The following is a 23,644-nucleotide window of genomic DNA, read 5'->3' as shown; positions in this document are numbered from 1 at the left end:
CTTCTCCGTCACTGGGGGTCCCTAATACTAGGTATGGGTCTGGGGTGCAGGACTCCATGATGTCGGCACAGGTCGGCCACCCCAGGTCAGCACACAGGTGAGAATTAATAAGGGTTAATAAGAAGCACAGAAGTGCTATGTAAGTGGTGTGATTAAAATAATATATACAAAGTGATAGGGAAAATCATAAGTGTTAATAAAGTGTTAGGGTGTGCCAACCTGAAGCAGCCCAGCCATACCGACACAGGGGCCACCGCACCCCACACCCACCCCATAAATAATTACAAATATGTCTGGGTTAAATTCCCAGTGTAAGGCCACATGGTAATGGCACCTACAGCATCTGAGAGCCAGCTTACCTGGGGATACCCCTGGCTTCCCCTATGGCATTCTGGAGTCAGCAATCCCTCCTAATGCTGACCCATCCATGCCTCTCTAAATACAATGCACAAAATGGTGAGCTGCTCAATCAGATAATGATGTCACTCAGGTGCTAAAAGGGAGGGGTAATTCTGTGTAGGAAAAAAACAATATGTTCCCTAATGCACACCGAGTGAATAATATTACTACATAATAGTCAGATAATACGGAGATCTTAGTTGCGTATTTTTCCTACACAGAATTACCCCTCCCTTTTAGCACCTGAGTGACATTACATTGATTGAGCAGCTTTCCATTTTGTGCATTGTAATTAGTCTAATGCTTGAATGACAAGTTTAACTAGCGGTTCGCTATTCCTAACAACCGGTATTTACTTTAGAATTTGAAGTGTTGGCATAATTCAGTGAAGTGTTTAAAAAAGATAACTCGTTTGCAGGAACGCGACGCAGACTGGGAGACAACAGCTATCATCCCGTTCATGCGCTAATTGTGTGTTTTCATTTGTATTCATTTTGTAAGCTTTTATACTGATTTATGTACCCATATTGTACTCGCTGAGAGTAACTATCGAATTGGCGCCATTGCCACAGATAATAAATCGAAACCTCATTTGAAACTTTAGTATTATTACTATGAAGTTGACTTCATTTACTCATCCCTATCATCTGAGCAGAACCACAACCATTCTGCACCCATTACTATGTCCGGTGTCACAGCACTGTAAATGGTTTTACCCATTCGCTGCGTTTTACCCATTTGTACCCAGTTGCTGCGATCAGATCTGAATTAGCGCCAAATACTTCCTTGTAAAACAATCAAAAAAGAAAAACATAAAAAATGTATTAAGAAAATAAACAAAGACTGAAATAAATTGAGAAAGATTTTGTCCCGAATACTGGGCCTAATTCAGTGGTACGCCATGCTGATATTCACGCAAGCAGACGTCTATTATTCTTATTCATTGGAGACGCACAGTGCATGCCTCCCGACCAGTGGCGGTTCCAGAGTTTGGGCACCAACTGCCACCCCAGACGCTGCCCAACATCACCGGCCGGGACTCGCTGGCAGCTGGTGTGGCTCCTCTATTTGAATTATGGACTGTGCTGCAGCCACACCTCTAGAGCTGCCACTGGTCCTCACTATTACCACACAGAGATGCCGATTTGGACGTAAGGTTTCTGGAACCCAGTGTTCCAGGGCAGTGACGGATTTACCGCTAGGCAACAAAGGCAGCTGCCTAGGGCCCGATGGGTCCCAGGGGCCTTGCCAGCTCCAGATTCCCTAGCAGTAAATCTGCAACTGGCCATCTGCTACTATAGTGCCGCCAACCAGTTCACCTGCTGCCTACTGCTCTTAAGTAGTAAGGTTCTTTAATTACTACGGCCAGGAAGGAGAGGGCAGCGGATGAAAGACCCTCCTCTCTCTTCTCCTCCCCTCCTCCAATATCTCCACAGAGGCGTACGTATCTATCCCTTGGCTAGGATGGCGATCACCAGGGGTGCTACCCGGCAGTGACACCCGCTGCCAGGGGTAGAACCTGTGCCCCAGTCCCTCTGAGCAGTGCCTGGCCAGGACGGAGACTCGTACCGCAACTACTTACTCTTAACAGCTCCGGTGCCCGGCACTGCACTACAGTGAAGATGCTCTACAACTACAGTTCCCAGCAGCCCTTGCTGCTGGTAGCTCCCGGCAACAAAGGCTGCTGGGAACTGTAGTTTATTTAGAGCTTTGTCACGGTAGTGCGGTGCTGGCCACCGGTGCTGTTAATAGTAAGTAATGAGGTGACACCCGTCCAGTCCCAGCCGTTGAGACACCGGGCCACAGCACTCGATGAGGGGAGTGGGTTGCAGCAGCCCTTGCAGGACCAGCTGGAGGGGTGAGGAGCAGCCGGGAGGTGCCAATTGTCAGCCCCCCACCCAGAGAGAATGCGCTCTTCAAACGGATCCTTGTGAGTAAGAGCACACTGCACTGGGATGGGGAGGGAGGGAGGATGTACAGCGGCGCACACTGCATGGGGGAATATAAAAATGAGAACACTGCCCAGTGATGTGTGTTTGGGGAGATGAAGGAGAGAAGGGAGGAATATGGAGAAGAACACACTACCCAGAGGTTCCCAAACTTTTTTTAATCATAGCGCCCTAGAGTATGACAATTTTTTTTCACTGCGCCCCTAGGCCAAAATGTTCTTATGGAGAAATTTACAAATAAATATTACATTAAGTAGATGGCGTTTATATGTCATCCTTAGGGTCAGTTGTGTGGTGAGGGACAGGATTTACTTCTGTCTGTTCGCATATTTTTTTATTGGCAGCCACCAGCACCGGTTTTGCCTATTACAGTGACCATAAATAATTTTAATTGGTCCTGGACCACCAACCCAGGGCACCCCTGCAAGTCTTCCGAGGCGCCCCTGCAAGTGTCCCAGTGTGAGAATCACTGCACTACCCAGTGACTGGGTTGGATGTAGAGAAGAACATGCTGTACTGTGAAGGGGGGTATATTGAAGGGCACACTGTGGGGGTCATTCTGACCCGATCGCACGCAACAGTTGTTCGCAGTGGTGCGATTGGGTGAGAAGTGCGCATGCGCTGGCGCATGCCAGACAGCCGAAGGCCGTCGTTGCCTAGCGATTGCCTCTTCCTGATTGTCAGGCAGAGGCAGTCGCTTGGCGGGACGGGACAGCATGGTGCTGTTTGTGGGGGGGTAGGTCCTGACATGCGGGGCAGTCTAGCCCTGTGCTGGGCGTCTCCCCACGTGTCTGTGTCTGTGATCGTAGCTGTGCTAAATTTAGCACAGCTACAATCAGGTTGGAATGATCCCCATGTACCTCCCCTCACTGCGTGGCGACCGGCGGTCTCCCGGGGTGGGGGCAAGCCAATAGAGCCCCTTGCAGGCTCAGTGGCAAGCTGCACTCACCACAGGTTCTATTACCACTCTGTGGGTGTGTGGACACCCAGGAGTGGGAATAGTCCCTGTTAGTTGGCATGCCACCTGTCAGGATTTTGAGGGGGTGGGATGCAGGCATCAGTACTGGTACCGGCAGTCTCCTGACCGCCCCGTGTGGGTATGTAGAGTGGGCAGGCTGTGCACTGATATGTTGTGGGGATGCATATCAGGGATCTAGTGCAGGGTTGTAGTGTGGGTAGGTAGCATAGTCATATATATAGGGCCTGATTCAGAAGTGTACGCTGTGGTGGCCTTGGACGAAAGCGATCGTTTCCAGTCTACAAATGCGTCTGAGTCATACTGTGCATGCCTCCTGATGGTAACCGGACAAAGACGCAGATTGAAATTGCATGCCGTTGAGGGGGGGGGGGGGGCAAACCGATAACTTGCGTAGGGCCCCATGAGGTCTAAATCCGCCTCTGTTCCAGGGAGGTCGTGGGTGTGTCACTGCGGGACAAATTACTAACCCTGTATATGTTATTGTAACCTAGAATAGTTATCTCTAATTTCCATCCATGTGGGCTCTTCCACCTAACACCAGCATTTACATAACATCACAGTGGAGAGCTTGGGAGAAATTCCAGCCACGTGTTCCATTTTGTACCTGGATAAATCATTGATCTTTTATTTTTTTAATGTTTTATTTAATTGCAGGGAAATACTGTCTGCTGCTACATAATGGCATTCAAATCCCGGGAAGCTTTATTACAGCAAAACAGTATAGTAGTATTTAAGGGAGGGGAGGGTGGGGCTAGGTCCGCACACTCAAATTCTAAACATAATGAGTTGCTACAATGTTGAGACTTGTAATTCCACACTCTACAAAAAAATTAGAAAGATAGGTGCCAAATAAGTGCTACATTATATAACACTTAATCTAACACTTTTTTCACCCAACATTTTTTTTATTTTATAACCGATGTAACACTTTATAACACTCTAATTCTCTCAACACATAGGTGTTGCTTCTTACTAATGTAACAACTCAGAACACTTAAACCTCCCACTAGTGTGATTCCTTGGCACAGTTAGCTTGTACCTGCCTGAGGGTGGGGGGGGGGGGGGGAGGGGGTCCCATGCCCTGGGCTAGAACCTTAGTATTAGGGACACACCAGATGAGGTCACATTTGGTGGCCCCTATTTTTGGTCAAAATTATGCTAAGCACCTCAAATTTACTCAAGTTTATTGGCTTGACACTTAAACATCAGATATCAGCCACAATCAAATCCTCATTCTTTCACCTGAGGAACATAGCCAGAATCAAGCACTTAATTCCCTCAGATGATCTGCCAAAAGTCATACATGCATTTGTATCATCTCGATTAGACTACTGTAATGCCCTCTACCTTGGTCTACCAGCAAAATAATTGCAGCGCTTACAGCTGGTGCAAAACACAGCTGCCAGGCTATTAACCAACCAGCCCCGTTCTAGCCACATAACACCCATCCTCTACTCTCTTCACTGGCTGCCTGTACGATGGCGAATCATCTTCAAGATTGGCTTACTGAGTTTCAAAGCATTACATGACCAAGGCCCAAGGTACCTGAAACAGCTTCTGACCCCATACTGCCCCACTCGATTACTGCGATCTGTAGGTGAAGGACTTTTAGCAGTACCTAGAATCTACTGTAATTCATCTGGGGGTCGAGTTTTTAGTCATGCGGCTCTGTCTCTATGGAACTCACTTCCCCGCACAGTGCGAGAGGCCCCAACTATAGAATCTTTCAATAGTAGACTCAAGACTTTTCTGTTTATGCAAGCATTTCCATAATGTCCCTTTTAGTATCTTCATGCTTCTGTATTTTATGAAAATGTACTTCATTATTTTCTGTACTATATTATGCTATGTATCTGTTAAGCGCCTTGGGTCCTATTGGAGAAAGAGCGCTATATAAATAAAATTATTATTATTATTATTATTATTATAATTACTCTGATTAGCAATGTTTAGTGTTTAGAGTGTGCACCTGCATTTTCTGTTTTCTAAATCAAAGCAACATGATTTTTGCAAAACTGTTGGATTTACGGCAAGCTCTAAATGAGGCCAATAATGTACATTTTAATTATTCTAAAGAATCCAAATGAAGGCATTACCTTGGCACGGGGTGCTAGCTTAGACATAGTGATATATTTATTGGAATCATGGCAAAAGTCATGTAATAAGATTCAGAAAATACTGTGATATGATTGCTTCTTAGAAGAATTAATTAATGTTTCAATAAGTGTAACCAGTAAATGCAATGGGAACCTTTAATATTAATTTCCGTAAAGCTGCCTTCATCTCCTTGTTCCTCAGACTGTAGATGAGAGGGTTGATGGCCGGTATAACAATGCAATAGAAAAGAGATATCATTCTGTCATTCTCGTCAGATCCATAGGTACCTAAGCGCAGGTACGTGAACATGGCGGTGCCATAGAAGAGGATAACGGACACCAAGTGCGAGCTGCAGGTAGACAGAGCTTTGTGGCGTCCCTCTGCCGAGTGTATGTGGAGGATGGAGTTCAGGATGTTGATGTACGAGCAGAGTATGAGCAGGAATGGGACCCCGGCTCCGCACATGCAGGCAATGAAGACAGAGAGCTTGTTGATGAATGTGTTGGCACAAGCCAAGCTGAGAAGAGGAGGGATATCACAGAAGAAGTGGGCAATACGATTAGATCCACAATAAGGTAAGCTGAAGATGAAAGTAGTCTGCCCAAAAGAAACCAAAGATCCAATCACCCAGGATCCTGTTGTCAATTGATAACACATTTTTGTGCTCATAACAGATGTGTACCTCAGTGGATGGCAGATGGCTATGTATCGGTCAAAGGCCATGACGCCAAGGAAGACACATTCTGACACCCCAATGGTGAAGAATATGAACATCTGAGTGGCACAAGACATAAAAGAGATGGATCTTTCCTCAGATACAAAGTCCACCAGGACCTTAGGGACTGTGACCGTGGTAAAACAAAGTTCATGGAATGATAAGTTCCTCAGGAAGAAATACATTGGGGTTTGGAGAAGAGGTTCCAGAGACACTGTCAGTATGATGAGACCATTGCCGACCAGCGTGAGGAGGTAGGCAGTCAGGAAGAAAGTAAATAGCGTGGCCTGCAATGGAAGAGATAGGTCGGAGAACCCCAGGAGGAAGAACTCTGTAATGTTGGTTTGACTTTCTCTTCCCATTACAATATATTTTCCACGTTTTAAAGCTGTAAACACTTAGACATGTAGGTTATAAGTTCTAATTTTGCCGCTTGCTTTACTTATAGTATTACACTTTAAATATTCGACTGGAATTCAGATGTGCGCAGCTGAAAGATACAACAGATGGCAATGACGTTTTACAATGCTGGAGTTTCAGGGCTTACACTTCACTTGTGAATAAGGGGGAATTCTCTCTACTTACTGGTTACTGTACAGTCAGTCCGAGATGTGTGCAGCCCCCCGAATCCCTTATCAGCCCTTATTTATATTAATCTAGTGTACACTAGAGGATGCACTTCAGTACCATGGTTAGAGTATATATATATATATATATATATATACACACGTTAACAAACAACACTATGGAAACCTTGTATTTAGTCACTAAAAAAATGAATTCTCTTTGAACTTTCCAGGGTATTCCCATCCAAATATGGCCTGTGTGGCATCAGGGTTCCCTCATTTAGGACACATCCAAGGGCATAACCAGAACTTTGTGGGCCCCATAGCAACATACAGTATTGAAGGTGTCCCTGTCCCAATACTTCTTGAGAGACAACTGTCTGCAGCAGTTATTCATTTCATGCCCCATAATAGCCCTAATTCATTCTTGGAGCACTAGTTTATTTTATAAACCATCGTAGTTCCCTAGTTTGCGTGATGTCACATTGTAGGACTGCCAGTACACATTGAGGGTCATTTCCAGATGTGGATGAAGTAGCTATCGCTCCTGATTCCTTGGAAGCAGCAGCAACAGCTCAGGAGGGGTCTATTACAAGTAGACGTGTCCTGATGCAGTAGTGGTCCTATCTGTATCCTAGAATGCAGCATCTGATCATTGTGACATCACTGGGCGGCTTGCGGCACCCATGGGGACAAAGGCCACCCATTGCAGAAGCCAGGAATACTCCATTCAACGACTGAGATCTCTGGCCTCTTCCTTACCTCTAAACGGTGGTGATGTGCCTCCGTGTTCAAACTGTCAATTACTGATAGTCTGCTACTTCCCTGCTTCCTACATTGCAGGACCCGTTTGTGCACACGCAGAACCAGTCCTGCATATACGAAGTGCATCAGGGCGCACATCCAACCGGACCAGAATGAGGTCACATTATGCCACACAGTATTCTAGAGATGAGCGGGTTCGGTTTCTTTGAATCCGAACCCGCACGAACTTCACTTTTTTTTCCACGGGTCCGAGCGACTCGGATCTTCCCGCCTTGCTCGGTTAACCCGAGCGCGCCCGAACGTCATCATGACGCTGTCGGATTCTCGCGAGGCTCGGATTCTATCGCGAGACTCGGATTCTATATAAGGAGCCGCGCGTCGCCGCCATTTTCACTCGTGCATTGAGATTGATAGGGAGAGGACGTGTCTGGCGTCCTCTCCATTAGAATAGAGATAGATAGATTAGATAGAGAGAGATTGTGCAGAGTCGCAGACAGAGTTAGTTTACCACAGTCAGTGACCAGTGCAGTTGCTAGTTAACTTTTATTTAATATAATATATCCGTTCACTTCTCTCTGCTATATCCGTTCTCTGCCTGAAAAAAAAAACGATACACAGCACAGTCAGTCACACAGTGTGACTCAGTCTGTGTGCACTCAGCTCAGCCCAGTGTGCTGCACAGTCATCAATGTATAAATTAAAAGCTTATAATTAATTGTGGGGGAGACTGGGGAGCACTGCAGGTTGTTAGCAGGAGCCAGGAGTACACTTATATTAATTAACAGTGCACACTTTTGCTGCAGGAGTGGTGACCAGTGCCTGACCACCAGTATAGTATTGTTGTATACTACTAATATCTCTTTAAATATCAACCAGTCTATATTAGCAGCAGACACAGTACAGTGCGGTAGTTCACGGCTGTGGCTACCTCTGTGTCGGCACACGGCAGGCAGTCCGTCCGACCAGAATTGTATTATTTATTATTATATACCTACCACCTAACCGTGGTTTTTTTTTCATTCTTTATACCGTCATAGTGTCATCCTAATTGTTACGAGTATACTACTATCTCTTTATCAACCAGTGTACAGTGCGGTAGTTCACGGCTGTGGCTACCTCTGTGTCGGCACACGGCAGGCAGTCCGTCCGACCAGAATTGTATTATTTATTATTATATACCTACCACCTAACCGTGGTTTTTTTTTCATTCTTTATACCGTCATAGTGTCATCCTAATTGTTACGAGTATACTACTATCTCTTTATCAACCAGTGTACAGTGCGGTAGTTCACGGCTGTGGCTACCTCTGTGTCGGCACACGGCAGGCAGTCCGTCCGACCAGAATTGTATTATTTATTATTATATACCTACCACCTAACCGTGGTTTTTTTTTCATTCTTTATACCGTCATAGTGTCATCCTAATTGTTACGAGTATACTACTATCTCTTTATCAACCAGTGTACAGTGCGGTAGTTCACGGCTGTGGCTACCTCTGTGTCGGCACACGGCAGGCAGTCCGTCCGACCAGAATTGTATTATTTATTATTATATACCTACCACCTAACCGTGGTTTTTTTTTCATTCTTTATACCGTCATAGTGTCATCCTAATTGTTACGAGTATACTACTATCTCTTTATCAACCAGTGTACAGTGCGGTAGTTCACGGCTGTGGCTACCTCTGTGTCGGCACACGGCAGGCAGTCCGTCCGACCAGAATTGTATTATTTATTATTATATACCTACCACCTAACCGTGGTTTTTTTTTCATTCTTTATACCGTCATAGTGTCATCCTAATTGTTACGAGTATACTACTATCTCTTTATCAACCAGTGTACAGTGCGGTAGTTCACGGCTGTGGCTACCTCTGTGTCGGCACACGGCAGGCAGTCCGTCCGACCAGAATTGTATTATTTATTATTATATACCTACCACCTAACCGTGGTTTTTTTTTCATTCTTTATACCGTCATAGTGTCATCCTAATTGTTACGAGTATACTACTATCTCTTTATCAACCAGTGTACAGTGCGGTAGTTCACGGCTGTGGCTACCTCTGTGTCGGCACACGGCAGGCAGTCCGTCCGACCAGAATTGTATTATTTATTATTATATACCTACCACCTAACCGTGGTTTTTTTTTTCATTCTTTATACCGTCATAGTGTCATCCTAATTGTTACGAGTATACTACTATCTCTTTATCAACCAGTGTACAGTGCGGTAGTTCACGGCTGTGGCTACCTCTGTGTCGGCACACGGCAGGCAGTCCGTCCGACCAGAATTGTATTATTTATTATTATATACCTACCACCTAACCGTGGTTTTTTTTTCATTCTTTATACCGTCATAGTGTCATCCTAATTGTTACGAGTATACTACTATCTCTTTATCAACCAGTGTACAGTGCGGTAGTTCACGGCTGTGGCTACCTCTGTGTCGGCAGTCGGCAGGCAGTCCGTCCATCCATAATTGTATTATTATTATAATATATACCACCTAACCGTGGTTTTTTTTTCATTCTTTATACCGTCATAGTGTCATACTAGTTGTTACGAGTATACTACTATCTCTTTATCAACCAGTGTACAGTGCGGTAGTTCACGGCTGTGGCTACCTCTGTGTCGGCAGTCGGCAGGCAGTCCGTCCATCCATAATTGTATTATTATTATAATATATACCACCTAACCGTGGTTTTTTTTTCATTCTTTATACCGTCGTCATAGTGTCATACTAGTTGTTACGAGTATACTACTATCTCTTTATCAACCAGTGTACAGTGCGGTAGTTCACGGCTGTGGCTACCTCTGTGTCGGCAGTCGGCAGGCAGTCCGTCCATCCATAATTGTATTATTATTATAATATATACCACCTAACCGTGGTTTTTTTTTCATTCTTTATACCGTCGTCATAGTGTCATACTAGTTGTTACGAGTATACTACTATCTCTTTATCAACCAGTGTACAGTGCGGTAGTTCACGGCTGTGGCTACCTCTGTGTCGGCAGTCGGCAGGCAGTCCGTCCATCCATAATTGTATTATTATTATAATATATACCACCTAACCGTGGTTTTTTTTTCATTCTTTATACCGTCGTCATAGTGTCATACTAGTTGTTACGAGTATACTACTATCTCTTTATCAACCAGTGTACAGTGCGGTAGTTCACGGCTGTGGCTACCTCTGTGTCGGCAGTCGGCAGGCAGTCCGTCCATCCATAATTGTATTATTATTATAATATATACCACCTAACCGTGGTTTTTTTATACCACCTAACCGTGGCAGTCCGTCCATAATTGTATACTAGTATCCAATCCATCCATCTCCATTGTTTACCTGAGGTGCCTTTTAGTTCTGCCTATAAAATATGGAGAACAAAAAAGTTGAGGTTCCAAAATTAGGGAAAGATCAAGATCCACTTCCACCTCGTGCTGAAGCTGCTGCCACTAGTCATGGCCGAGACGATGAAATGCCAGCAACGTCGTCTGCCAAGGCCGATGCCCAATGTCATAGTACAGAGCATGTCAAATCCAAAACACCAAATATCAGAAAAAAAAGGACTCCAAAACCTAAAATAAAATTGTCGGAGGAGAAGCGTAAACTTGCCAATATGCCATTTACCACACGGAGTGGCAAGGAACGGCTGAGGCCCTGGCCTATGTTCATGGCTAGTGGTTCAGCTTCACATGAGGATGGAAGCACTCAGCCTCTCGCTAGAAAACTGAAAAGACTCAAGCTGGCAAAAGCACCGCAAAGAACTGTGCGTTCTTTGAAATCCCAAATCCACAAGGAGAGTCCAATTGTGTCGTTTGCGATGCCTGACCTTCCCAACACTGGACGTGAAGAGCATGCGCCTTCCACTATTTGCATGCCCCCTGCAAGTGCTGGAAGGAGCACCCGCAGTCCAGTTCCTGATAGTCAGATTGAAGATGTCAGTGTTGAAGTACACCAGGATGAGGAGGATATGGGTGTTGCTGGCGCTGGGGAGGAAATTGACCAGGAGGATTCTGATGGTGAGGTGGTTTGTTTAAGTCAGGCACCCGGGGAGACACCTGTTGTCCGTGGGAGGAATATGGCCGTTGACATGCCAGGTGAAAATACCAAAAAAATCAGCTCTTCGGTGTGGAGGTATTTCACCAGAAATGCGGACAACAGGTGTCAAGCCGTGTGTTCCCTTTGTCAAGCTGTAATAAGTAGGGGTAAGGACGTTAACCACCTCGGAACATCCTCCCTTATACGTCACCTGCAGCGCATTCATAATAAGTCAGTGACAAGTTCAAAAACTTTGGGTGACAGCGGAAGCAGTCCACTGACCAGTAAATCCCTTCCTCTTGTAACCAAGCTCACGCAAACCACCCCACCAACTCCCTCAGTGTCAATTTCCTCCTTCCCCAGGAATGCCAATAGTCCTGCAGGCCATGTCACTGGCAAGTCTGACGAGTCCTTTCCTGCCTGGGATTCCTCCGATGCATCCTTGCGTGTAACGCCTACTGCTGCTGGCGCTGCTGTTGTTGCCGCTGGGAGTCGATGGTCATCCCAGAGGGGAAGTCGTAAGCCCACTTGTACTACTTCCAGTAAGCAATTGACTGTTCAACAGTCCTTTGCGAGGAAGATGAAATATCACAGCAGTCATCCTACTGCAAAGCGGATAACTGAGTCCTTGACAACTATGTTGGTGTTAGACGTGCGTCCGGTATCCGCCGTTAGTTCACAGGGAACTAGACAATTTATTGAGGCAGTGTGCCCCCGTTACCAAATACCATCTAGGTTCCACTTCTCTAGGCAGGCGATACCGAGAATGTACACGGACGTCAGAAAAAGACTCACCAGTGTCCTAAAAAATGCAGTTGTACCCAATGTCCACTTAACCACGGACATGTGGACAAGTGGAGCAGGGCAGGGTCAGGACTATATGACTGTGACAGCTCACTGGGTAGATGTATGGACTCCCGCCGCAAGAACAGCAGCGGCGGCACCAGTAGCAGCATCTCGCAAACGCCAACTCTTTCCTAGGCAGGCTACGCTTTGTATCACCGCTTTCCAGAATACGCACACAGCTGAAAACCTCTTACGGCAACTGAGGAAGATCATCGCGGAATGGCTTACCCCAATTGGACTCTCCTGTGGATTTGTGGCATCGGACAACGCCAGCAATATTGTGTGTGCATTAAATATGGGCAAATTCCAGCACGTCCCATGTTTTGCACATACCTTGAATTTGGTGGTGCAGAATTTTTTAAAAAACGACAGGGGCGTGCAAGAGATGCTGTCGGTGGCCAGAAAAATTGCGGGACACTTTCGGCGTACAGGCACCACGTACAGAAGACTGGAGCACCACCAAAAACTACTGAACCTGCCCTGCCATCATCTGAAGCAAGAAGTGGTAACGAGGTGGAATTCAACCCTCTATATGCTTCAGAGGTTGGAGGAGCAGCAAAAGGCCATTCAAGCCTATACAATTGAGCACGATATAGGAGATGGAATGCACCTGTCTCAAGTGCAGTGGAGAATGATTTCAACGTTGTGCAAGGTTCTGATGCCCTTTGAACTTGCCACACGTGAAGTCAGTTCAGACACTGCCAGCCTGAGTCAGGTCATTCCCCTCATCAGGCTTTTGCAGAAGAAGCTGGAGGCATTGAAGAAGGAGCTAACACGGAGCGATTCCGCTAGGCATGTGGGACTTGTGGATGCAGCCCTTAATTCGCTTAACAAGGATTCACGGGTGGTCAATCTGTTGAAATCAGAGCACTACATTTTGGCCACCGTGCTCGATCCTAGATTTAAAGCCTACCTTGGATCTCTCTTTCCGGCAGACACAGGTCTGCTGGGGTTGAAAGACCTGCTGGTGACAAAATTGTCAAGTCAAGCGGAACGCGACCTGTCAACATCTCCTCCTTCACATTCTCCCGCAACTGGGGGTGCGAGGAAAAGGCTCAGAATTCCGAGCCCACCCGCTGGCGGTGATGCAGGGCAGTCTGGAGCGACTGCTGATGCTGACATCTGGTCCGGACTGAAGGACCTGACAACGATTACGGACATGTCGTCTACTGTCACTGCATATGATTCTCCCCCCATTGAAAGAATGGTGGAGGATTATATGAGTGACCGCATCCAAGTAGGCACGTCAGACAGTCCGTACTTATACTGGCAGGAAAAAGAGGCAATTTGGAGGCCCTTGCACAAACTGGCTTTATTCTACCTAAGTTGCCCTCCCACAAGTGTGTACTCCGAAAGAGTGTTTAGTGCCGCCGCTCACCTTGTCAGCAATCGGCGTACGAGGTTACATCCAGAAAATGTGGAGAAGATGATGTTCATTAAAATGAATTATAATCAATTCCTCCGCGGAGACATTGACCAGCAGCAATTGCCTCCACAAAGTACACAGGGAGCTGAGATGGTGGATTCCAGTGGGGACGAATTGATAATCTGTGAGGAGGGGGATGTACACGGTGATATATCGGAGGGTGAAGATGAGGTGGACATCTTGCCTCTGTAGAGCCAGTTTGTGCAAGGAGAGATTAATTGCTTCTTTTTTGGGGGGGGTCCAAACCAACCCGTCATATCAGTCACAGTCGTGTGGCAGACCCTGTCACTGAAATGATGGGTTGGTTAAAGTGTGCATGTCCTGTTTTGTTTATACAACATAAGGGTGGGTGGGAGGGCCCAAGGATAATTCCATCTTGCACCTCTTTTTTCTTTTCTTTTTCTTTGCATCATGTGCTGATTGGGGAGGGTTTTTTGGAAGGGACATCCTGCGTGACACTGCAGTGCCACTCCTAGATGGGCCCGGTGTTTGTGTCGGCCACTAGGGTCGCTAATCTTACTCACACAGCTACCTCATTGCGCCTCTTTTTTTCTTTGCGTCATGTGCTGTTTGGGGAGGGTTTTTTGGAAGGGACATCCTGCGTGACACTGCAGTGCCACTCCTAGATGTGCCCGGTGTTTGTGTCGGCCACTAGGGTCGCTAATCTTACTCACACAGTCAGCTACCTCATTGCGCCTCTTTTTTTCTTTGCGTCATGTGCTGTTTGGGGAGGGTTTTTTGGAAGGGCCATCCTGCGTGACACTGCAGTGCCACTCCTAGATGGGCCCGGTGTTTGTGTCGGCCACTAGGGTCGCTTATCTTACTCACACAGCGACCTCGGTGCAAATTTTAGGACTAAAAATAATATTGTGAGGTGTGATGTGTTCAGAATAGGCTGAAAATGAGTGTAAATTATGTTTTTTGAGGTTAATAATACTTTGGGATCAAAATTACCCCCAAATTCAATGATTTAAGCTGTTTTTTAGGGTTTTTTTAAAAAAACACCCGAATCCAAAACACACCCGAATCCGACAAAAAAAATTCGGTGAGGTTTTGCCAAAACGCGGTCGAACCCAAAACACGGCCGCGGAACCGAACCCAAAACCAAAACACAAAACCCGAAAAATTTCCGGCGCTCATCTCTACAGTATTCCCAATTCACATTATGACATATAGGGGCCCCTGTTCATATTATGCCACATTACAGTGCCCCAGTTCTTATTATGTAGCATTACAGTGCCCACCACATTGCAGAGCAGATACATTTATGCCAAATTACGGTGCCCCCCTATCATTATAACACCCACTACACACTCCTCTCACTGACAATGTAATGTCACACAGCTCCGGACACAGGCACATATACAGACACTCACTCACTCACTCACTCACTCACTCACTCACTCACTCACAGACACAAGCACATAGGGAAACACACAGACACAGGCACACTTACACACACAGACACACAGGGGAGATGAGCTTATACTGTGACTGTCATTTATCTAGCACAGTATTGGAAGGGGCAGGTACCCGTATAAGTCAGTTGGATGCTAAGGGAAGCATTCCCACTTTATCTCTCTCCAAGGCTTGATATAGCCCACCCATAGGCACTGCTTTGGGGAGTGGGGGATTTATCCAAATCTTGCAGAGAGTCAAAGTGGAGAGAGATAAAGTACAAAGGAACCAGCTCCTAGCTGTCATTTATCATACAGAGCCTGTAACATGGCAGATAGGAGTTAAAGTTATTTGGTTGGTACTTTGGGGGTCATTCCGAGTTGATCGCTCGTTGCCGATTTTCGCAACGGAGCGATTAATGCGAAAATGTGCATGCGCATGATACGCAGCGCGCATCCGCTAAGTATTTTAGCTCAAAACTTAGTCGATTTACTCACGTCCAAAGGAAGAATTTTCATCGTTGAAGTGATCGTAGTGTGATTGACAGGAAGTGAGTGTTTCTGGGCGGAAACTGACCGTTTTCTGGGAGTGTGCGGAAAAACGCAGGCATGCCAGGATAAAACGCGGGAGTGGCTGGAGAAACGGGGGAGAGACTGGCCGAACGCAGGGCGTGTTTGTGACGTCAAACCAGGAACGAAACTGACTGAGCTGTTCGCAGTGTAGGAGTGAGTCTGGAGCTACTCAGAAACTGCTGAGAAATGTCTATTCGCAATTCTGCTAATCTTTCGTTCGCAAATTCTGCTAAGCTAAGATTCACTCCCAGAGGGCGGCGGCCTAGCGTGTGCAATGCTGCTAAAAGCAGCTAGCGAGTGAACAACTCGGAATCACCCCCACTATCTCTCTCCACTTTATCTCTTTGACACATCTCCTCCTTAAGACACAGGGGTCTATGTACTAAGCCTTGAAGAAACATAAAGTGGAGAGAGATAACACACCAGCCAATCAGCTCCTATCTGCCATGTTACAGGCTGTGTTTGAAAAATGACAGGAGCTGGTTGGTACTTTATCTCTCTCCACTTAATGGGGGAGATGTACTAAGCCTGAAAAGTGATAAATATCACTGTGATAAAGCACCAGCCAATCGGCTCCTAACTGCCATGTCACTGGTTGTGTTTGAAAAATGACAGTTAGGAGCCGATTGGCTGGTGCTTTATCACAGTGATATTTATCACTTTTCAAGCTTAGTACATCTGGCCCAATCTATCTCCAAGACTTAGTGCATAGACCCCAAAGATACAGAAACAAAGACGTACAGACATACTCAGACACAGTTTAGGAATCCCCGTTAAAGTCACTTAGGGGGGAAGTGTATTAATGTGGCCAATAAAAATCCTAAATCTCACCCCCTGCTTCGCCCATTTATGAGACAAAGCAGGAACAAATATCTCTGAAATGTATCATAAAATAATTTGCTGCGGAGGTAGAACGTTACCTCTCCTCTCCGCCGGGGCTAGCCGGTCCCGTAGCCCTGCAGGTTTCATGTGACGGAAGACAAACAGCGCACGTGTGACAATTACTTACCCGGTGGCACTTGGGTGAGTTGGCCGGCACACGCGCACTGGATTTCATTGGATTTATGAGTCATGGGGGTAAATTTACAAAGATGGGAGTTTTTTTAGAATCATGATTCAACCTAAAAAAGTCGGAAATTACCGTCTTTACGACTAGACGGCAGTTCCGACTTCAATTGAATAGACCCCATAGTGTGAGATGCCTGATAACTGCGCCAGGACCTGCCGATAAATGTTGAGGCTACCAGTCAGAACAGTAAATGCAAAATGGTTTAATAAGTTTTGAAAATGTGTTGCCGCCATAGTAAAGTATGATGGCGCGATAGTGAAAGAGGCACTGGTGATGTTTGTGTGTGCAATGTAATACATGTTGGGCACCGGTAACATACGTATTTACTGATTTTGCCACTATCACCGGTTCACACATTTATCCCTTAGTTCACGAACTTTGCTGCATGAACGCCAATTTGACCTCCTAATGACCTCTGTCACTTGGGGGGTATTGCTCCACATTATACTATTATGTACTACAATAAAGTACCTGACGTTTCAGTGTATATAACAGCAGCTGTGTGATTCAGTGAAGTTACATATTGTGGGCACGCATCGCCATCATCACACACCGGCAAAGCACGTTACTTTCACCAGATAAAATAACAATTCCTCTACAATCACATAAAAGGACAATCCCGGCTAATGTGACAACTCTCTGAGGAGGAGCGCAGACAGACGGCGACGCTATCACATGTCATTCTTCCCTCTCGTTCCTGACTGTGATGCTGTGTCTGCTGGGATCACAGTTCCTGCCCATCGTATCTGAACAGTATTATACTTATTGCATGTTCATTGCAGCAGTGTTCATTTTGAGAAGAATTTTCAATTTAATTTTAGTCTTAGGGAGTAATTCAGAGTTGTTAGCAAACCAAAAAAGTTAGCAATTGGGCAAAACCATGGCCCTCATTCCGAGTTGTTCGCTCGCAAGGCGATTTTAGCAGAGTTGCTCACGCTAAGCCGCCGCCTACTGGGAGTGAATCTTAGCATCTTAAAATTGCGAACGATGTATTCGCAATATTGCGATTACACACCTCGTAGCAGTTTCTGAGTAGCTTCAGACTTACTCGGCATCTGCGATCAGTTCAGTGCTTGTCGTTCCTGGTTTGACGTCACAAACACACCCAGCGTTCGCCCAGACACTCCCCCGTTTCTCCGGCCACTCCTGCGTTTTTTCCGGAAACGGTAGCGTTTTTTCCCACACGCCCATAAAACGGCCTGTTTCCGCCCAGAAACACCCATTTCCTGTCAATCACACTACGATCGCCTGAGCGAAGAAAAATCCGTGAGTAAAAATCCTAACTTCATAGCAAATTTACTTGGCGCAGTCGCAGTGCGGACATTGCGCATGCGCACTAAGCGGAAAATCGCTGCGATGCGAAGATTTTTACCGAGCGAACAACTCGGAATGAGGGCCATTGTGCACTGCAGGGGGGGGCAGATGTTACACGTGCAGAGAGAGTTAGATTTGGGTGAGGTGAGTTCAAACAGAAATCTAAATTGCAGTGTAAAAATAAAGCAGCCAGTATTTACCCTGCACAGAAACAATATAACCCACCCAAATATAACTCTCTCTGCACATGTTACATCTGCCCCCACCCCCACCCCCCCCTGCAGTGCACATGGTTTTGACCAATTGCTAACTTTTTTGGTTTGCTAACAACTCTGAAAACCCCCTTAGTCGCTTACTTGAAATTGTAGATGGTTTATTATAGTCACATTTTAGTCTTTCTCTTTTCCTTCGTTTTAGTCAGTGGATCTCTGTTTTCATTTTAGTCTAGTTTAAGTCCTGAAATAAACCTTAGCTGACGAATACTTTTACTCATAATGTTTGTCCACAAAATCAACACTGCATTGAAGTAACGTACAATGGGGGTCATTCAGACCGGATTACTAGCAGGCGATTTTTACACTGCTGCGATCAGATAGTCGCTGCCTATGGGGAGTGTATTTTCGCTGTACAAGTGTGCGATCGCATGTGTAGCAGAGCGTTACAAAAAGATTTTGTGCAGTCTCCTAGTAGCCCAGGACTTACTCAGCCGCTGCGATCACATCAGCCTGTCCGGGACCGGAATTGACGTCACACACCCGCCCTGCAAATGCTTGGATACTCTGCATTTTTCCAAACACTCCCAGAAAACAGTCAGTTGACACCCACAAACGCCCTCTTCCTGTCAATCTCCTTGCAAACGCCCGAGCAAACGGATTTGTCGCACAAACCCGCTGCTTATCAGCGATCTGCTTTGTACCCGTGCGACGTGCCTGTGCATTGCGGTGCATACGCATGCGCAGTTCTGACCTGATCGCCCGCTGTGCAAAAACGTAGCCTAGCGATCAGGTCTGAATTACCCCCAATGTTGGACAAAGGAAGTAACATGCTGAGGTTTTACTGGGTGTAATGTCGTATAATAACCTTCGAGGGGGCAACAGACACATACATTATATATACCTGCTATTCTCCGTTTCATGTGGGATGTTAGTTATCATTAGCATATAATGCCGCACTGTACTGTAATATTCCTACACAGAAATGTGGAATATTCCCGTATACATAGAGACATATAAACCCTCCAAACAATTATTCTGTTTCCAGGTGAAGCTGCACAAATACTTTTTCCCACACACAGATGTCTGCAGCTACTCCAGTAAATATAACATTATTATAATATAACACAGTGGCAGTCACTCAGTTATATTATTAGATGTCTGCAGCTACTCCAGTAAATATAACATTATTATAATATAACACAGTGGCTGTCACTCAGTTATATTATTAGATGTCTGCAGCTACTCCAGTAAATATAACATTATTATAATATAACACAGTGGCAGTCACTCAGTTATATTATTAGATGTCTGCAGCTACACCAGTAAATATAACATTATTATAATATAACACAGTGGCAGTCACTCAGTTATATTATTAGATGTCTGCAGCTACTCCAGTAAATATAACATTATTATAATATAACGCAGTGGCAGTCACTCAGTTATATTATTAGATGTCTGCAGCTACACCAGTAAATATAACATTATTATAATATAACACAGTGGCAGTCACTCAGTTATATTATTAGATGTCTGCAGCTACTCCAGTAAATATAACATTATTATAATATAACACATTGGCAGTCACTCAGTTATATTATTAGATGTCTGCAGCTACACCAGTAAATATAACATTATTATAATATAACACAGTGGCAGTCACTCAGTTATATTATTAGATGTCTGCAGCTACACCAGTAAATATAACATTATTATAATATAACACAGTGGCAGTCACTCAGTTATATTATTAGATGTCTGCAGCTACTCCAGTAAATATAACATTATTATAATATAACACAGTGGCAGTCACTCAGTTATATTATTAGATGTCTGCAGCTACTCCAGTAAATATAACATTATTATAATATAACACAGTGGCAGTCACTCAGTTATATTATTAGATGTCTGCAGCTACACCAGTAAATATAACATTATTATAATATAACACAGTGGCAGTCACTCAGTTATATTATTAGATGTCTGCAGCTACTCCAGTAAATATAACATTATTATAATATAACGCAGTGGCAGTCACTCAGTTATATTATTAGATGTCTGCAGCTACACCAGTAAATATAACATTATTATAATATAACACAGTGGCAGTCACTCAGTTATATTATTAGATGTCTGCAGCTACTCCAGTAAATATAACATTATTATAATATAACACATTGGCAGTCACTCAGTTATATTATTAGATGTCTGCAGCTACACCAGTAAATATAACATTATTATAATATAACACAGTGGCAGTCACTCAGTTATATTATTAGATGTCTGCAGCTACACCAGAAAATATAACATTATTATAATATAACGCAGTGGCAGTCACTCACCTCTCTGGCTGAGCAGAGCAGCACCCGGCTGACGCCGCTGCTTTATGTATAGTGCAGTCTCTCCTCTGAGGTCTATTCCCCTGGATGTGATCAGCAATGTTGGCTCATAGTGCAGGTCACCTCGGTATTCTCTAATTAATAATAACTCGCAGGTAACAAATAATGAGCTGAACAATGGGTAACTGCACAAGTCACAATTTACTGTCTCTGTTTGGGAAAAGTTTTGGTCAGGAGGTGACCGGCCATCTACTGCACGCAGGGTCCAGCCTTCCTGTAGAAGTGTGACGCATAATGACAGATGGTGCTGTAGATGCTACCGACATGTCCATCACAGACGGCACTTTATATGGGTGTGTCAGCAAATGTGTCAGCGTTACAGGTCAGAATCGATGAGGATTATCTAACAATTCAGGTTTTCTCTATCAGTTTACAATTTGATTTGAATAGCTTGAAAAATATCTGACAATGAGCTGACCAGTTTTTGGTCCTTCTGCAGATTTCATGGGTTCAGAGATCAATCTGGGGAACCATTATGTAACAGGTAGCATCTATCCTTGTATATCAATGCCTATTTCCCTATAGAGTGTAAGCTTGCGAGCAGGGCCTTCCTACCTCTGTCTGTCTGTCGTTGCCCAGTTTTGTTCTATAACCGTTCTAATTGTAAAGCGCAACGGAATATGCTGCGCTATATAAGAAACTGCTAATAAATAAATAATAAATAAAATCTTCTGACAACACATTTATAGGATAAAGGGGGTCATTCCAGTTGATGCAGTTGTTCGCAGCGATCGGGTCGGGGGTTGATGGACGCTGCCTGACCAAACAGTGAGTCAGTGACACTGACTGACCATTAATTCATCCTATAGAAAGGGCTACAGCTGCAAGTGGCCACCATATTAGAAGTGGTGAAGCCAGAGCTCCAGTGCCTGTGTGAAGGGTAGGGACGCCAGGCAATGTGGCTGAGTGCTGCGGCGGTGGTCCCGCTCCTCGGCCGGGATGAAAAACACACTGTCACACGCTGTGAGCTGCTGCGGTGGTGGTCCCACTGGCCGGTCCCTGGCCAGGACGAATTTACCGTGTCTGCTCCTGGTGCCTGCTAATTACAGACACTCTGTCTGTGACAAATTACAATACGCAATCAAGGAGCTCCCCGACCCATTTGTGTGTGACTGTCTGTGACATGTGACCCACACACACAGCAACTGTAAGGAGTTTACACACCCCTGGCACAAGCATTACACCCAGAGCATGAAACCCCTGACAACGAGCATTACACACCCCTGACAATGAGCATTACACACCCCTGGAAAAAGACTTAGCAGTACACATAGATAACAAACTTAGCAGCAGCACCTAATGTAGGATAGCAGCAAAAAAGGCAAACAAGGTACTAGCATGCATAAAGAGAGGTATTGATGCAAAGGATGAGAGCGTTATACTCCCACTGTATAAAGCCCTGGTGAGGCCCCATCTGGAATACTGCGCGGGGATGGAGACGATGGAATACCAGGAAAGACTTGCAAGGCTCAACATGTTTACACTGGAAAGAGGAGATTAAGAGGGGACCTGATCAACATTTATAAATATATAAGGGGACAATACATAGAGCTTGCAGGGGATCTGTTTTTGGTAAGATCAACACAGAAGACACGTAGACACCCATTTAGGTTAGAGGCGAGGAGATTCCGCACACAGAGGCGAAAAGGTTTCTTCACAGTAAGGACAATACGAGTTTGGAATTCCCTGCCTGAGAGAGTAGTGATGGCGGACTCGGTCAATACTATTAAGAATGGGCTAGATAAATTCCTAATGGATAAGGATATACAGGGTTATGGCGGATAGATCACGTACCATAGTTATAATAAAATGAGGAAATACAACACAATGACTGACTTTATCAACAGGTAAAATTAGTCCTGAAAATAATACAGAGTAAGAGAACACAAATAGGTTTAACTCGATGGACAGATTGTCTTTTTTCAACCTCATAAACTATGTAACTATAATGTATACTGGGCATTACTATAAGAAGGTTAAATGGCAAATAATGTAAGGGACATGAATCAGGATGTTTTTTCCTGTGGTGGACAATGTCTGGGGGTGCAGTATGCAAAACTGTGGTATAAAGTAGTCTTTTTCTGCAATGTCACGCCCCTTTCAGTGAGACCACGCCCCTTTGCAGTAAGGCCACACACCCTTTTCTGGAGGGCGTGCAGAATCTTTACATTTCAAATGGCAATGCCACCGCCACCAGCTGAGGTTGACACCAAAGAATCTGACCATAAAAGACATCAGCAAAGCACTTTCTGCATAAACATCAATAACTCTAGCACCAGGCATAGGTGTCATCAAGGCATAAAGTCATTTGCATGAAATCACTTGCAGCAGCAACATATTTATACTCTCAGCATTGACAATGAGGGGAGGCTACCCCTTATAACATATACCAATGGTGCACAGACAGACAGGAGGGGATATATTCTCTATAACTTTTAAGCAGCGGGGCAACGAGTCTGTTAGGGGAGCCCACCCCCTTTATAGCTTTTTGTAAAAGAAAGTATGGGGAAGAGGATAACAACAGGGGAACCTATACCTTTAAACTTTAGAACAATGCAAAGCACTGAGGACACTGGGAAGCCTACTCCCTTAATAATGTACACTGACGCAGTGAGGTAAAAACCAAAAACCACAGGGGAGCCTAACGCCTTCTTTACCCAGTTAGGCAGAGTATAGGAGCGGGAGGGGGTAACGGGCAGAGTATTGCAGCGGAAGCGAGTAACAGATTCAGAATTTTGCAGTGAAAGGGGGTAACGGGCATAGTATTGCTACGGTAGGGGGTAACGTGCAGAGTATTGCAGCGGAAGGGGGTAACAGAGGCACAGTATTGCCGTGGAAGGGGGTAATGGGCAGAATATTGCAACGGTAGGGGGTAACATGGACATAGTATTGCAAACAGTAG

At 45.1% G+C, this 23,644-nt stretch overlaps 1 protein-coding gene across 1 annotated transcript; it reads right to left on the bottom strand.

The window, feature by feature from the left end:
- Positions 1–5,544: 5,544 nt before the first annotated feature.
- LOC134944407 (olfactory receptor 10AG1-like) lies at positions 5,545–6,501 on the bottom strand. The gene has a single exon (XM_063932985.1). It carries the CDS (start codon positions 6,499–6,501, stop codon positions 5,545–5,547), a length of 957 nt encoding a protein of 318 aa, XP_063789055.1.
- Between the last annotated feature and the right edge of the window lie 17,143 nt (positions 6,502–23,644).

The sequence above is a fragment of the Pseudophryne corroboree genome, chromosome 7 (genome assembly GCF_028390025.1).
Source record: "Pseudophryne corroboree isolate aPseCor3 chromosome 7, aPseCor3.hap2, whole genome shotgun sequence".
Taxonomy (NCBI): Eukaryota; Metazoa; Chordata; class Amphibia; order Anura; family Myobatrachidae; genus Pseudophryne; species Pseudophryne corroboree.
This window is presented reverse-complemented; position numbering and strand designations above follow the sequence as displayed.

Bases quoted from the DNA above. Each gene is read 5' to 3' on its own strand.
- LOC134944407 (XM_063932985.1), bottom strand. From the start codon at position 6,501: ATGGGAAGAGAAAGTCAAACCAACATTACAGAGTTCTTCCTCCTGGGG.